This window comes from Fukomys damarensis, unplaced genomic scaffold (genome assembly GCF_012274545.1).
Source record: "Fukomys damarensis isolate Sample0158 unplaced genomic scaffold, DMR_v1.0_HiC HiC_scaffold_27, whole genome shotgun sequence".
Classification (NCBI taxonomy): Eukaryota; Metazoa; Chordata; class Mammalia; order Rodentia; family Bathyergidae; genus Fukomys; species Fukomys damarensis.
The window spans coordinates 2,819,023-2,833,094 of record NW_022900939.1 but is presented as its reverse complement, the minus strand read 5'-3'; the positions used below and the strand labels follow the sequence as shown (position 1 = coordinate 2,833,094).

At 42.5% G+C, this 14,072-nt stretch overlaps 1 protein-coding gene across 1 annotated transcript; it reads right to left on the bottom strand.

The window, feature by feature from the left end:
- Positions 1–6,913: 6,913 nt before the first annotated feature.
- Positions 6,914–7,840, bottom strand: LOC104868364 (olfactory receptor 5B3). Its single transcript, XM_010633124.2, has one exon. It carries the CDS (start codon positions 7,835–7,837, stop codon positions 6,914–6,916), a length of 924 nt encoding a protein of 307 aa, XP_010631426.1. The 5' UTR covers positions 7,838–7,840.
- Between the last annotated feature and the right edge of the window lie 6,232 nt (positions 7,841–14,072).

Below are 14,072 nucleotides of genomic sequence, written 5' to 3'. Positions count from 1 at the left end.
CAAGCAGCACACGTGTGCGTTCATACCACCTTCCCTGGGTTCCTTTGTCTCCCACTTTTTAAAACAGTGCTCATTTGCGAACATCAGGACGAGTGGGTTAATTCATTTGCATTTATTGTGTTTACTGATGTTTGAAAAACGTTTCTAAAATTTGTTTTTTGTTATGATTTTTAATTTTGATCTTTTCCTTTTCAGTCTTTTAACTGTTACTTAACTAAATATCAAGCTACTAGAAATGTTAGGAGAGTGGAAAGTTATAGCTCTGTTTTCTTCTCTCGGATGAACAGGAAAGTATGAACCAGTTGTCAGGGAGAGGAAGATTCTGCCCTAATCCTGCTGAGTGAATTCGAAAATCTGTCCACATGTGTAGGCAAGTGGGCTTCTTTTCTCCTCCAAATTACCCTCCTACTGCCAAGAATGTGGTCCCCTGCTGCTAACACCTTGGCATTCACTGGCCCTGGGCTGGCGGCTGCATTTAAAGGGGAAAAGTGACCGCATTTTCTGAACTGAAGGCTTCTTGTCCTCTGGGCCGTGAGCAGCTGTCCTTCCAGCCATCCTGCCCAGGAGCCAGCGGACGGTGGACCGAAATATGAGCCAAAACAAACTTGTCTGTTCTTAAGCTGTGGGCGTCAGGGGTTTTGTCCCAGAAATGTGGGATGTAACTAAGACAGCTGTTGAGCAGAAATAGTAAGAGTGATCTTTATCAGATATATGGTTTGTAGACATTTTCTTAGCTAGGGCTGTCTTTTCATTCACTGATTGTCTTTTGCTCTGCAAAAGCTTCCTTGTTTGATATAGTTCTCTTTATTTTTGCTTTTGTTGCCTGAACTTTGATATGATTAAAAATATATCATTGCCAAGGATGGTGTCAAGTAGCCTGTATTTGTATTCTGACTTTTATGATTTCAGATGTTAATGTTTAGGGCTTTTATTAATTTTGAGCTGATTTTTGTGTATGGTCAATTTTATTCTTGTGCATGTGGAAATACAACTTTCTTAGCAGCATCATTAACAAAAGTATATTTCTCTATTGTGTCTTCTTGGTTCCTTTGTAGAAAATGAATTAATCATATACTACTGGGTTTATTTCTGGGCTGTCCTTTTTGTTCCATTCAGCTATATGTCTTTTTCACTTTTTATACCTCAAAATTAAAATAATATTTTAATTGATAAACAATAATATATGACATACTTGTGAAGGATGTAATTACATATTTACTTATGTGGCTCAATGCGGCGAGACTAATGGCCAAGATCGGACAAGGAGCGGGGGATGAGAGAAGGTAGGGGCTGACCCACGAGTCAGAGATTCAGTGAGGCAGGAGGAACAAGATCTACTGATCATTTTCACATTGCTTATTTCCAAACTGCTGAAGGATAGACATTAAATGTTTTCATCACAAAATAATAGTCACACGTCTGCTTTTATGCCAGTAGAACATTATTTTGCTCACTATAGCTTTGTAATACAATTCAAAATTAGGAAATATGGTGACTCAAACTTTTTCTTTCTTTTTTTTTGAGACAGGGTCTCACCATGTAGTTAAGACTGACCTGGAACTCACTATGTAGCCCAAAGTGGTCTCGAACTCACAGCCTCCTGAGTACTGGGATTACAGGCGTGCACCGCCATGCCCGGCTCAGACTTTTTCTTTCAGAGGGTGATTTTGATTTTTGGGGGTCTTTTGTGATTCTGCATGAATTTTAGAAGTGCTTTTCTATTGCTGTAAAGAGTGCCACTGCAATTTTGGTAGAGATTTACTGAATTTGTATATTGCTTTGGAAAGTATGGACATATAAACAACACGAATTCTTTGCATCTGTGAACATAGGAAGCCTTTGCTCTTATGTTTCTTTCATTAGAAGTTTGTACATTTTAGTAGATAGCTTTTTGACTTCTTTGATTAAATTTATCTCTAAATTTTTCTTTGTTTTTGATGCTATTTAAAATAGGATATTTTTCTTAATAGGTTATTTGTGTACAGAAGTGCAGCTCATTCTGTATGGTAATTTTCTATGCTGAACTCATTCATTAGTTGTAGCATCTTCTGTTGATTTTGGGGGGTGTGTGTATCTAGGGTGCCTGCCGCAACAGTCTCCTGCAGCCACAAGAGGCTGCTGGTGTCAGTGGTATGGGCTGGATGGGGACGAGGCACACGTCCTCTGCAGTCCGCAGCACAGCCATTGCTGCAAGCCCCACCCCCAGCGCTCACCCCCGGGGAGACCGAGGAGACATCCATTCTGTCCATGTCCCTGGTGCCATGCAAAAGGCCACACAGTGGGTGCTCACCCCAACTCTTGTGCATTGTACCCACCGGGGCTATAGAGTACTCCAACCCCACATGTCCCTCAGAGATGGGTGGTGTCTCTGACCCGATACCTCAGGCACCACGCTCAGGTCCACCACTTGCAGGTACACGAAGGAGTGACAGTGAGATTCATGGAACCAATGCCAGGAGCCTCCCAAACTGACACCCCAAGACAGCAGTCCCCAGTGGAAACCAAGGCCCATTTTATCACCAAGACCAAATTCATGGAAGTGAATTTTTACACAGACTGTGGTGGGAGGTGGGTAAGGGTGGAGATGGTTTCTGGGTAATTCAAGTTCATTGCCTTTGCTGTGAACTTTATTTCTATCATTATTGCACTGAAATATGTACATTCTGTTGTAATTGTTGCATTGTAATATATAATGATATAATTGTACACCTCACTATAAAGCAGAATGAGAACTGAGCTTGTTTCCCTGCAACTCGATGATCCCATCTGAGGATGATGGGAGGCCGCTCACAGTAACTGCACACTCCAGTGAGAAGCTGGTGCCGCCACTGCTCTGCCGGGAGGTGGGTGCTCAGGTAACAACATGAGTGATGGGGGGCGATGGCTGTGCAGCCTGCTCCTCACTGGAGTCCTTTCCTAAGACATCTTCAGGAGAAATTTCTTCACCATGAAAGCTACCACATAAAATTCACAGGGACAACTGATCTACCAGAAGCAAATGTCAACAATAAGGACAAGAGAAGTAAGAAAAAACAAGGTCACGTGACACATCCAAATGAACACAATGTCTTTAGCAACAGTCCTCAAAGAAAATGATATTGATGAAATACTTGATAAAGAGTGCAAAAGAATGACTCCAAGGAAACCCCATGAGATAAAAGGCAACACAGATAGACTATTTGCTGAAATTAGGAAAGCAGTTTGTGGCATGAGTGATAAGTCAGCAAAGCAATAGAGACTGGAGAAATGCTGTGGGTTGGATGTGGTTTAGGCATTGAACTCATGCAGAAATTTAATCCCCCAAAGCACAAGTTAATGTAGGGAGTAGAAACCTATCTGACCACGGTGTTCAGAGGTGAATCCTTTGGGAACTGATTAGAATTAGACAAGGTGAAGGGATATAACTTCATGGCTGAACCATGATGGTAATGGGAGGGAGAGGCCACACAGACAGACATGGTGTACTGTTTCCTTGCCAAAGATGATCTCTGCTACCTTTGTGCTCTGTCAGCAGGAAGCTAGCACTGTATGAGACCCCCAGATGGTGAATATGTAGAACTATGAGTCAAAATGAACCTCTTTTCTTCACAACATAGTCTGCATCTAATATTTTATCACAGTAGCAATGTGTGCCAAATATAAGAGCATCGAAACAAACTAGATCGAGCAGAAGAAAGAACAGATCTTTTGGGATAGCCATATGAAAAAAGAGAAGAAAATAATGATAATGATAAAGTCAGCTCCAGATGGGAAAAGCATAACAAACACATACAGTGGAATAATAGTGACAACTTCCCAAATGATGAGAAAGACAGGCCTATCTAGGCATCTGAGCTCCAAAGAACTTCACATAGATTTGGCCCAAACAGATCCTCACCACAATAGAATAAAGTCAAACTATCAAAAGACCAAGGTGGAGAGAATTCCAAAAAGAGCAAAGGAAAAAAATCAAGTCATACTTAAAAGAAACTGTGCCAGATAACCACTGCACAAACTTGGACAGGACTTGGGCTATTTCTTTATGGGGAAAAGTGATATTTTTTCTGCCATTTGCAATGAGAATTAAATAAGGACAGAGAGAGAGAGAGAGAGAGAGAGAGAGAGAGAGAGAGAGGGAGAGAGAGGTGGGGGAAGAGAAGAAACCCAATTAGATTAAACCCAGTTTTTCAAGAGAAATCTTACAGGCCAGGATGAAACAAAATGACATATTCAAAATTCTAAATGAAAAAGAGAACTGTACGAGGCCAGGGATTTAGCTCAATGGTGCTACCACCTGCTTCACAAGTGCAAGGTCCTGGGCTGGGGATTTAGCTCAGCGGTTCCACTGCCTGCCTTGCAAGCGCAAGGACCCGAGTTCGATCCCCGGTAAGAAAACAAAACAAAACAAAAAAACAAGTGCAAGGTCCCAAGTTTGATCCCTGATACCCCAAAACAAAACGAAACTGTCAAAACTACTGTAACTATTATGATTTATTCAGGAATAAAGAAAAAGTAAGGACTCTCCAAGACAAGCAAAAAACTAGGAATTCAATATTATTAGATTGATCTTACAGAAGATGCTTAATGAAGTCTTATATCTGTACAAGCAAAGGATAAGCATCATAAAAGTGTGTGAAGTTTTAAAACTCACCAGAAGAGTAGATGCATAAAAGACAAAATGAATAAAACCTCATCAGTACAGAAAACTACTAAAGATTGGGAATAAGACTGGAACTAAGTAAGGTTTCCCAGTGATTCTCTACAGAGAAATGAGTTTGAGTAACTAAAAATGCACTACACTAATTTCACAAGAGTCAAAGAAGCCATGTGAGAGACGGTGGTGCCTTGTTTCAGTACAGTAGACACACTGAGGAAACCGGCAAGGAGAGGGTTGTTTATATAGCCCTTTGTCCTACTGCAGCCAGTGCAATGTGGAGAGAGACTCCTCCAACCTAGGTGGGTGTGCGTGTGGGGTGGGTGGGGTGGAATTAAGCCCAGACTCCAGACTTCCAACGCAATACCAGCTCCATCACAGTAAAACCCAGGACTGGGCAGAGCCACACAGCCTGTGTCCCAGGAGAGAGCATGAGACAGCCGCAGGGCTGTATTTAGCTAGATGTCCAGAGGATTGCTTCCACCGCACTTCCCCCACCTCAGGTGGCAAAGCGAGGAGCAAGACCTCAGTTGCTGGGAAGTAAGGCAAAGAAGTGAACATAGGACTTTGCCTTGGAAGTCAGTGTCAGGCCCACTACAGTGAGATTCAGCACCAGGCGGAGAGCGAACACTCCCATTGCCAGGCCAGTGCTCACAGATGCAGTTTCTAGACCTGCCCCAGCAACAGAAAGACACATGTGCCTCGGTAGGAGGGCCTCATATTCTGGCCTGCATCACCGCCCGCAGTGGTATTGGCCTGGTGCAGATCCCTTAAAGGTCTATGGGTCCCTGTGGCTCTGAGGCCAAGGTGAAGCCAGCTTAGTGTCAGCCTATGTGGCAAAAGGACTTTTCTGAACTTGAGAAGCACAGTAGAGGGTAAGGCTCTTCCTCTGGACTGGTAGGCAGGATGCTGAGCATAGGGCTGTGCTCTGAGACTTGATACAACTGGGCAGAGCTAATGGCTATTTCCTAGTCCAGTGCCCACACACAGATAGTTTCGGATCTAACCCAATGCCAGGTGGAGATTGCTAAACCGGGCAGCTGAATTATATTTGAGCCAGCACCACATATCACTGTTTGCAGTGGTCTCGGGCCATGAGTCCACCTTGACATCTCCATATGGATTCTGTGCTGCATTGGTCCCAGTGGGCTCTGGGGATGAGCCTGTTTTAGTATTGGTGGGCAGCGGACTGTCCACTCTGTTTCTCCCCAAGCTTGATAAGTACAGCATGGAGAGAGCAACTGTACAGTGTTTGCTGGGGAATGAAAAGGGAAGTATCAAATTCTTGCAGAGAGCCTCATGATGAGGCTTGGACCTGGGTTTAGACCTGCAGTTCTTGAACACAAGTCTAGGACTGTAGATGAAGCAGTCAGACCTGGGTAGGGGCTTCCAGGGATGGACTACCAGTGGAAGGCAATTCCACAGTTGACATAAAAAACATAACCACAGGCTGTGACACACACGGACTTGGGGTACCCTCTAGTGCTGAAATGGTGACAATACACTAAAAATGGATTCAAGACAAACCTGGACTTGAGTTGTCATCTAGTGCTGAAATAGAGGAAGTGATTTTAGGCTCAGAGTGGGGGAAAAAGCATAGTGCTGAGAAGTTCTGGAAAGACAGGAACAAAATCAGATAATGAAAACTGAAATCTGCAATGCGCAATTATTTAATGTGCAGAAAACATTGCTTGTCATCAAGCATCAAGAACCTTTAGGAAATCTTAACCTCACCTAACTGATAATACAAGATGCAAAAACCCAAGCACTTAGCAACAGAAATCTTCACACTCTCAGGAGAAAACTGTGAATTCTTAAATCAACTAAAGAAAAGTCCATGAGCTTCAAGAAGATATGGAGTAATGACTCAATACTCTAAGAGAGAAACATAACTCAGAATTAGAAGTACTCTTTTTTTTTTTTAAAGCAGAGCTCGAAAGTATGCTAATTCAAGTAAATACATTGATACAAAGCATGATCTGTTAGGATTTCACTGTGCTCCTGTTTGAAAAAACATTTGCAATGATTTCTGTTTAACATTACAGGCAATAAAAGTGAAAACCACAATCAGATGCTAAGATGATTTAGTCACTCTTGTAAATGTTATATTTCAGCACACAATGTTTTCCTTTTTCTAGAAAAGGATTGCAGAAGTAAAGGTATCACTCCAGGACTTAAATCAATGTGAGCCTTAAAATGAAACTGAGCATAAGAAGAAAGACAAAGATAGCTGTACATAGATACTATAAACCTACACCAGTACAATCAAGATATTAATGATTATTTTGCCTTCAAAATAATTTTTTTGAGTGCATTCTTGACCTCCTTGTTCCTCAGGCTGTAGACCAGTGGGTTCAGCATGGGGATCATCATGGTGTAGAACACGGATGCCATTTTGTCAATGTCCATTGTGTGACTGGAACTGGGCTGCAGGTACATGAAGATGGCCGTCCCGTAGAAGATGGAGACGGCAGTGAAGTGGGAGGCACAGGTGGACAGAGCTTTCCTATATCTTGTACCCGAGCGCATCCTTATGATGGTTACAAAAATGAACACATAGGATATCAAAATGACAAGGAGAGCAAAAAGCATATTAAAGCTCTCAAGATAAAAAAGAAAGAGCTCACTGACGTGTCTATCAGAGCAGGAGAGAACCAGAACTGCTGGAACATCACAGAAAAAGTGATGGACCACATTGGAGTTACAGAAGGAGAGACTGAATATGTCCCCAACGTGGATGGAGGCTGTCAGGAAACCGCAGATGTAGGAGGCTGTGACCATAAAGGCACACACTCCTGTTGTCATGGTGATGGTGTAGTGCAGGGGCCTGCACACTGCTGCATAGCGGTCATAGGCCATCGTGGCCAAGAGGTAATTTTCCACGGTAGCAAAGGCTGCAAAAAAGAACAGCTGAGTAGCACAGGAAGCATAGGAAAGGACCTGGTCTCCTGTAAGCAGCCCGGCCATGACTGTAGGAGTGACAGCTGAGGAGTATCCAAAGTCCACCAGGGACAGGTTACCCAGGAAACAGTACATGGGAGTGTGCAGACGAGGGTCCAGGAGGATCAGCAGGAGCATCCCCAGGTTCCCAGCCACAGTGAGGGTGTAGATGAGGAGGAAGGTGATGAAGAGGGGAAGCCGCAGGTGTGGGTCATCGGTCAGTCCCAGCAGGAGGAACTCGGTCACCTCTGTCCTGTTCTCCATCAGTGTTATTTGGGAGTCAGAAGATGACCTGCAGCAAAGGGAAATGAAGAAGAAGAGTATCAGTAAATATTGTGGAAGAGATATTGCACTGAAGTAAAAATGTTCATATGGCATGTGGAGGTCTTTGTAGAAAAATATGTATGTCAAGTTTCTGCATAACTGAAAGCGCAGTTACCTACAAAACTGACTTTCTAGATTATCTTTAGAGTTACAGACAGTTTAACCGGAAGTATCTATAGGGATTCTCTCTCCAGTTTTCAAGTTTTATGTACTTATGAACTAACCAAACCAAACCAAACCAAACCAAAAACTGTAATATTTGGTACATTTTTGAATGTTTCATCATGGTATTCTGAAGTTTTCTACATAAATATGCACATAGTATGTGTAGAAGAAAAAAGCCATGATATCTACTGAAGATACTATCGTGTAAACTAAAGGTGAAGCTGCATAAAAATAGTCTTTAAGTTCTGAGTCGTGAGCAGCATGAATGCAAGGAATTTTTGAAATAGTATGGTGGGTGGAACTATTCCAGTTTTCAGGTGTGGGTGAGCTTTGAAATCTTGAGACTTCCTTGCCCAATAGCTGTGCTCACAGTAGGGCCACTGGATTTTCTCTACATGCCCCAGGGATTCTCTGCCTGCTTTATCTCCAATTTTCTCCAGGCCAGTTGCTATACAGCCCATCTCTGTGGCATTAAATAACAGGTGAAGCTAAAAACAAAATGAAAGGAAGGAAGAAGGAATGAAGGAAAGCATTCATTTCTTGTATTTCTGCTTTGTCTCAGCAGCATCTCCCAGTATTTGAATTACTGAGATTGAGGGATGAACATTCAGTTTGTGCCTTGACTTTAGCCTAGACCCTGTCTTCATGACAGATTAATGTTGGAAACATATATTAAAACTTTACATTATACCTAATGAATATATGCAATTATTATTTGTCAGTTGAAAATAAAATATAACAAAATTTAAAAATATTTTACTGGAGGCTGATGTTGTGGAGGAATAGTGTTTGGATTTTTCTCTTTTGAACGTCTAGTCTTCTGAAGGCTGCTATCCCAGGTGAAATGCTACTCCCAGCCACGCTTTTCCTTAACCTTTGGCATCTTCCCTTTATGATCCAAAGCCCTGAGAGTATTTTGTTGGCAGCACTCTTAGCACCCAGGACCCCTTTTAGCAAACATTCCTGTGTTAACAATAGTCCTGGCATGATATATAGAAGTGGTGTGTGTGTGTGTGTGTGTGTGTGTGTGTGTGTGTGTGTGTGCGTGTGCATCTTCCCCGTGTCCTGGTATTGCTACCTTGTTTTCTACCATTAAGGCAAGGGCCGATTTGAGAGTTTCATGATGCTCTACAGTTACATATGCAGGATGACGAAGATCCAAGATTTAAACTCTGTTTGATATAATAAGCAGCTTGTGACTGAGTTACACTGTAGTATTGTGGATGGAGGTGCTGGAATTGATAAGGACAAAGTTACAGGTAAAATATTAAAGTGAAATTCAGAACTTGCTGATTCTTTTTGATGCTTCGTCTAACTTAAGTAGGGCTTCTTTCACTCCTCAGTTTCTTTTTCCTTTATCCCCAGGACTAAAATATCATCTAGGAAGCAGAGGAAATGTCCACCACCAGTCATCGCATGACCTATACTGTTGTTTTTGACTAAATTTTTAGAAGAGCAACATGCTGTACCTTAATTAAGAACTGCCTGCCCACTGATGGGATTTTGGACATTTAATCTCCAGTCACCTCTTTCTAAGGAAAGAAATTAAAACAGATTTCTGTGCTTAATAAATGACAGTAGTTATAGCTGTTCCATGGCTCCTACATGAGATACCGTTTTCCTAAGAGTGCATTTTGATTACAGTAGCTCACTTAGCTCCTTGAAAACATGCAGCACTCTCAACAGGGAAGCTAAAATCAGAAATTCAACAACAGGTTAATGCAGCACTTGTAGCAGAAAAGCTCACCCTCAGGTCAATGTTTCCTGGGTATCTGAGGTGGGAAGGAACCCATGGAGCAAGGGGTATTAATACGGATTCAAGTCCAGAATCTACCACACATTTTTCTTTAGATCCTTAGAAGAGTCACTTACCTCCTCCTAAACTGTAAAATAAAACCAGTAAAATTACCTCTGTCACCGATTCACAGAACTGTGTTTATAAGTAGTGAGCATTGTTTTCAAATCACTTGAACTAATTTTTGAGGTCTGCCCTTAACTATGTCGCAGGCTCCCAGAAAATCATGAAATTGGGAGAAAGCCCGTTTGCATGAGCAGCTGTCTCCGTTCAGATGAAGGAAGGCTGTTCAAGGGGGAGGACTTCGGTCTGGGCCCTGTGAAGGGAAGCGGCCCGGAGTCGTGGGTGATATCAGAAGCCAGTGCAGAGGAAGCAGGAGTAAATTATACAGACACGGGCTCTGGGGACTTCCCGGGGACAGCACCTGCAGCTCCCTTCCCTCTTTCCTAGGGAAGAAGCGAACTGCCTGTGGGGAATAACTTGGATATTCTCAGTATTTACGTGTGCTTTGTAAATTACTCATTACTGTATAATCCCACAGAGTGATATGCACAATATATTAGAGTTCTAACAATGTTTGTTAAATGTGAAGTCATGCAACTATTATTCAATTTCCTAATCTTTGTGTTGTCAACCTCTTTTGTACCCAATTTGTGAGAAGTAGTAAACCATTTTTCTATATAATTTTGTCTTTGCAAAAATGTCCTTACTTCAAATTGTAGAAGTGGGCTCTGATAGCATCTTTTCCTTAGCATGAACTCAGGTGGGGCAGATTTTGCTACATATATTTGTAGGGAAATATTTTGTTATGGTGATGAATGTAAAAAATGAACTTCATACATTGTTTTTCTCACTTTTAGTTCAGGGAAGCATTTCCTGATCTTGTGCTTGGTGATTATGAATAAAGTTGATCAAAACATTTTCTAACATTTTTGTGTGAATATCGCATTGTGTTTCATTTGAGTAAATATGCAGTAATGGGGTTGTTTAGTCATGTCACAAATGCACTTCATCCAATAAGAACTCCCAAATGTTCATGGAAGAGGCCTCCTCATTTTCCTTTCCCAAATATAGGGTATTCCTATTTAGTCACAGTTTTAAGATTAATTTTTTCACTCTCAGTTTTACTGTTTCTGAAAGGTGCTTTGTCTTCTCTGAAAACACTTTTTATGCTATTTTATTTTTATTTATTTAATAATTTTATTTAATTACAGACAATAATTGAAATAAGAAAGCACAGTGTGACTCTTCAGTACACACCTATCAGGTGTACTTCCAAACTCAGGGCCCTTTACCCACTAACCTAAATGTGTTCTAGTTGCGAATCAAATATTATATTGAAAATTCTTTCTTCTATTTTGATGTGTATACTATAATGCTGTTCGTGACTGTCACAGCCTGTGTAATAGATTTCTTGTTTCATAAGAATACCCTTTCAAATGTGTTTAATAAGAAAACCCCTCACAACCTTACCATTTCATTTGAAACCCAGGAGTAGCTTTTTTCCGTGAAGGGAATTGGTCCATTCTGTCCTCTCTGTGCTTGCAGTCCCTGGAAAGCTTACCGTGCAAGTCTGGGTATGGTTATAAGAAGGGTATGTGGCTAAGACAGATGAGCTTCAGAACTTAACTTTTCCCAATTTCAGCTTTATCAGAAAGGAACATTTTATGGTTTAGATGTAAGATGTGTCCCAGGGTCTCGTGGGCTCAGACGTGGGGTCTTCGGAAGATGCTTGGAGCATGAGGGATGAGGGTGCGAAACTCTGTCGTAAGTCAGTGAATTCACAGCTGCGTGGGCTGTTGGGAGGTGGGTGGATTCCTATCCTTTGGAGGTCATGTTTCCTGGTCTGACTCTTTCCCTGTCCCTTGTCCTTCTGCTGTTTCCCACCAGGAATTGAGAATCTTCCCTCTAGCAGGCCCTTCTTCAAGCTATTTAGAGTCTGCAGTCAGACAGTCATGGGTGGAGACTTCTGAAACTGTGAGCCAAAATTAAAGTTTCCTGTAAGTTTCTGGGTTCAGGTATTTTGTGCTGGCAGAGGGACGGCTGATGAACCCAGAAAAGATAGATAATAAGATCTCATCTTCTAATAGTGGCTAAGACTACTGTCAGATGCTATATACAAACCACAGGACATTTGTAGTATCTACACGCCATAAAGTTAAGCATTCATGTTTTATTTTTAGAAAGTAATCACGTATGGGTAACACAGAGCACAGAAGATGTTGGCGTCCAAGCCTGTATTTCTCTACGTAGCTTGCTCAGTTGCAGGTGAGCCGTGTACGAGCTGCAGACAGGGCACTTCAGCAAGAACTGATGGGAGTGTTTCTGTGTGGGTGGAAGCACACCCGTGACCCTCCAGTTGTCTCTGTCCTGTGTCAAGGTCTGAGGTGACCGCATGGCTCTGCAGGCGCAGCTGCAGCTGAAGTCTTCATCCGCCTGCGTTGGAGAATATGTGCACAGGAAACGCTTTCCACTCCATCAGAGAGCTGGTGTTAAAATTCAAAAGGCCTGTTCCATAAAACAGAGAGCCAGTGGTATAATGCATATGCAAAGGCAGAGGACCTGAGTGGCCCAGATGTGTTGAGAATGAACAGAATAAGACTAATACTTCCTGATTTTACAAATAACACAAACACCCAAGCCCTTGATATTGTCTTCATGATAGAGATACAGAGGATATTGTAGCCTTCCTGTCCCTGAAACACAAATCGAACATTCAGAGCACAAGGAGAAAAAGTTCAGTTTAGGTCATGGATCCAGGAGAGTCAGCATGGTTGGCAGCCTCAGGGCAGAAATACCCTGTAAGAGGGAGTGGCACAGCAGAGCTATTTGGTTCATGGTGGCAAGTGTGCATAGGAGGGGAACAGTGCCAGAAAGTTAGGGGTGAAGGACAGATGTGGACCCAAAGCCTCCACATGACCCACCCAGCTAGGGCAGAGCCTGCTCCTCCCACCCGTGAAGTGGGCCCCAAAGTCAATTCATTTTGTGGTGTATCCTAATGGCCACATCCCACCCTCAACACCTGGATACTCAGAACACATCTCCTTAAACCATCCTGACTCCCCCAATAAATGGAGTTCAGAATTCCACCTATGATGATACAACTATCTTGTGTCCAACAAAAAAATGCAAAATGCTTTCTAGAGATCTCAACAGTTTTAGCACTTTTTAAAAGTCTAAGTTGAAGTCTCTTCTGAGACTCAGGGCAAACCCTTAGCCATACATCTGTATAAAAATCAGAAGCAATGTACATATCCCACAATGACACAGCATAAAAAGTCCTACAACATGCACATGCACACACATGTGCCCCCCCCGAAATAGGGGGATGAACATGAATCACACCAAAGCCAGACCTAAATGCAGAGGGCAAACCTTAAGTAGTGTAGTTCCATGAGAGAGCCTGTGCACGTGGTGAGATGAGTTTAGAGGACCTGGGAAGCCCCGTCCCTACAGCCTTGTTCACAGCCCATGTAGCCTATTTCCTGGGCTGACTCCACGAAGGGATTGAAAGTCCTTGCCGGTTTCAGAGCTGGAAAGGCTGGGGTGCAGTTCAGTCTGAGCTAAGAGCCTGCACTTGGGCAGGGTGAGCTGGAACTCTGGCCAGAATCTGGACACCGGGGCCTACAAAGCGGGAGCTCTGAGACACAGAGGGAGAGGAGATGGAACTTCCAGTTAAAGAAGAGGGAGTCGTGGGATCTGCCATTGTGCACCTCTGTGTTCTATTCCAGGAAATCTCAGTGGTTGGATGATGGCCACCCACCCTGTGGAGTGCAGAGTTGTCTCTTCATTTTAGGATTAACACATTTAGACCTTTATAAATACCCTAATAGGAGCACACATGAATATGTTAACAGGTAATTGGGTTTGCCCTAGGCTCAGGCAGAGTGATATATAAAATAACTGGTCACAAATATCCATCCTACAATTAATTGGCAAATCCTCCTGCCCTACCAGGGCATTTGTGACGTTAGGAAACTTCTGAACTCAGTCTTGTTATTGGGTTTCCCTGTGGTCCGGTTTTACGAAGCAGTGATTAATGTTAAATAGACGTAATATGACTTCCTAACTCATTTATATCCTGAGTTATCTTACTCGAACAAAAATTTCATATTAGCACATAATCATTTCTTTTCTTTTCTTTCTGGTATCAGGGATTTAACTCAGGATCTTCTACCTGCTAGGCAGGTGGTGGCAAGACTGATCTAAATCCCT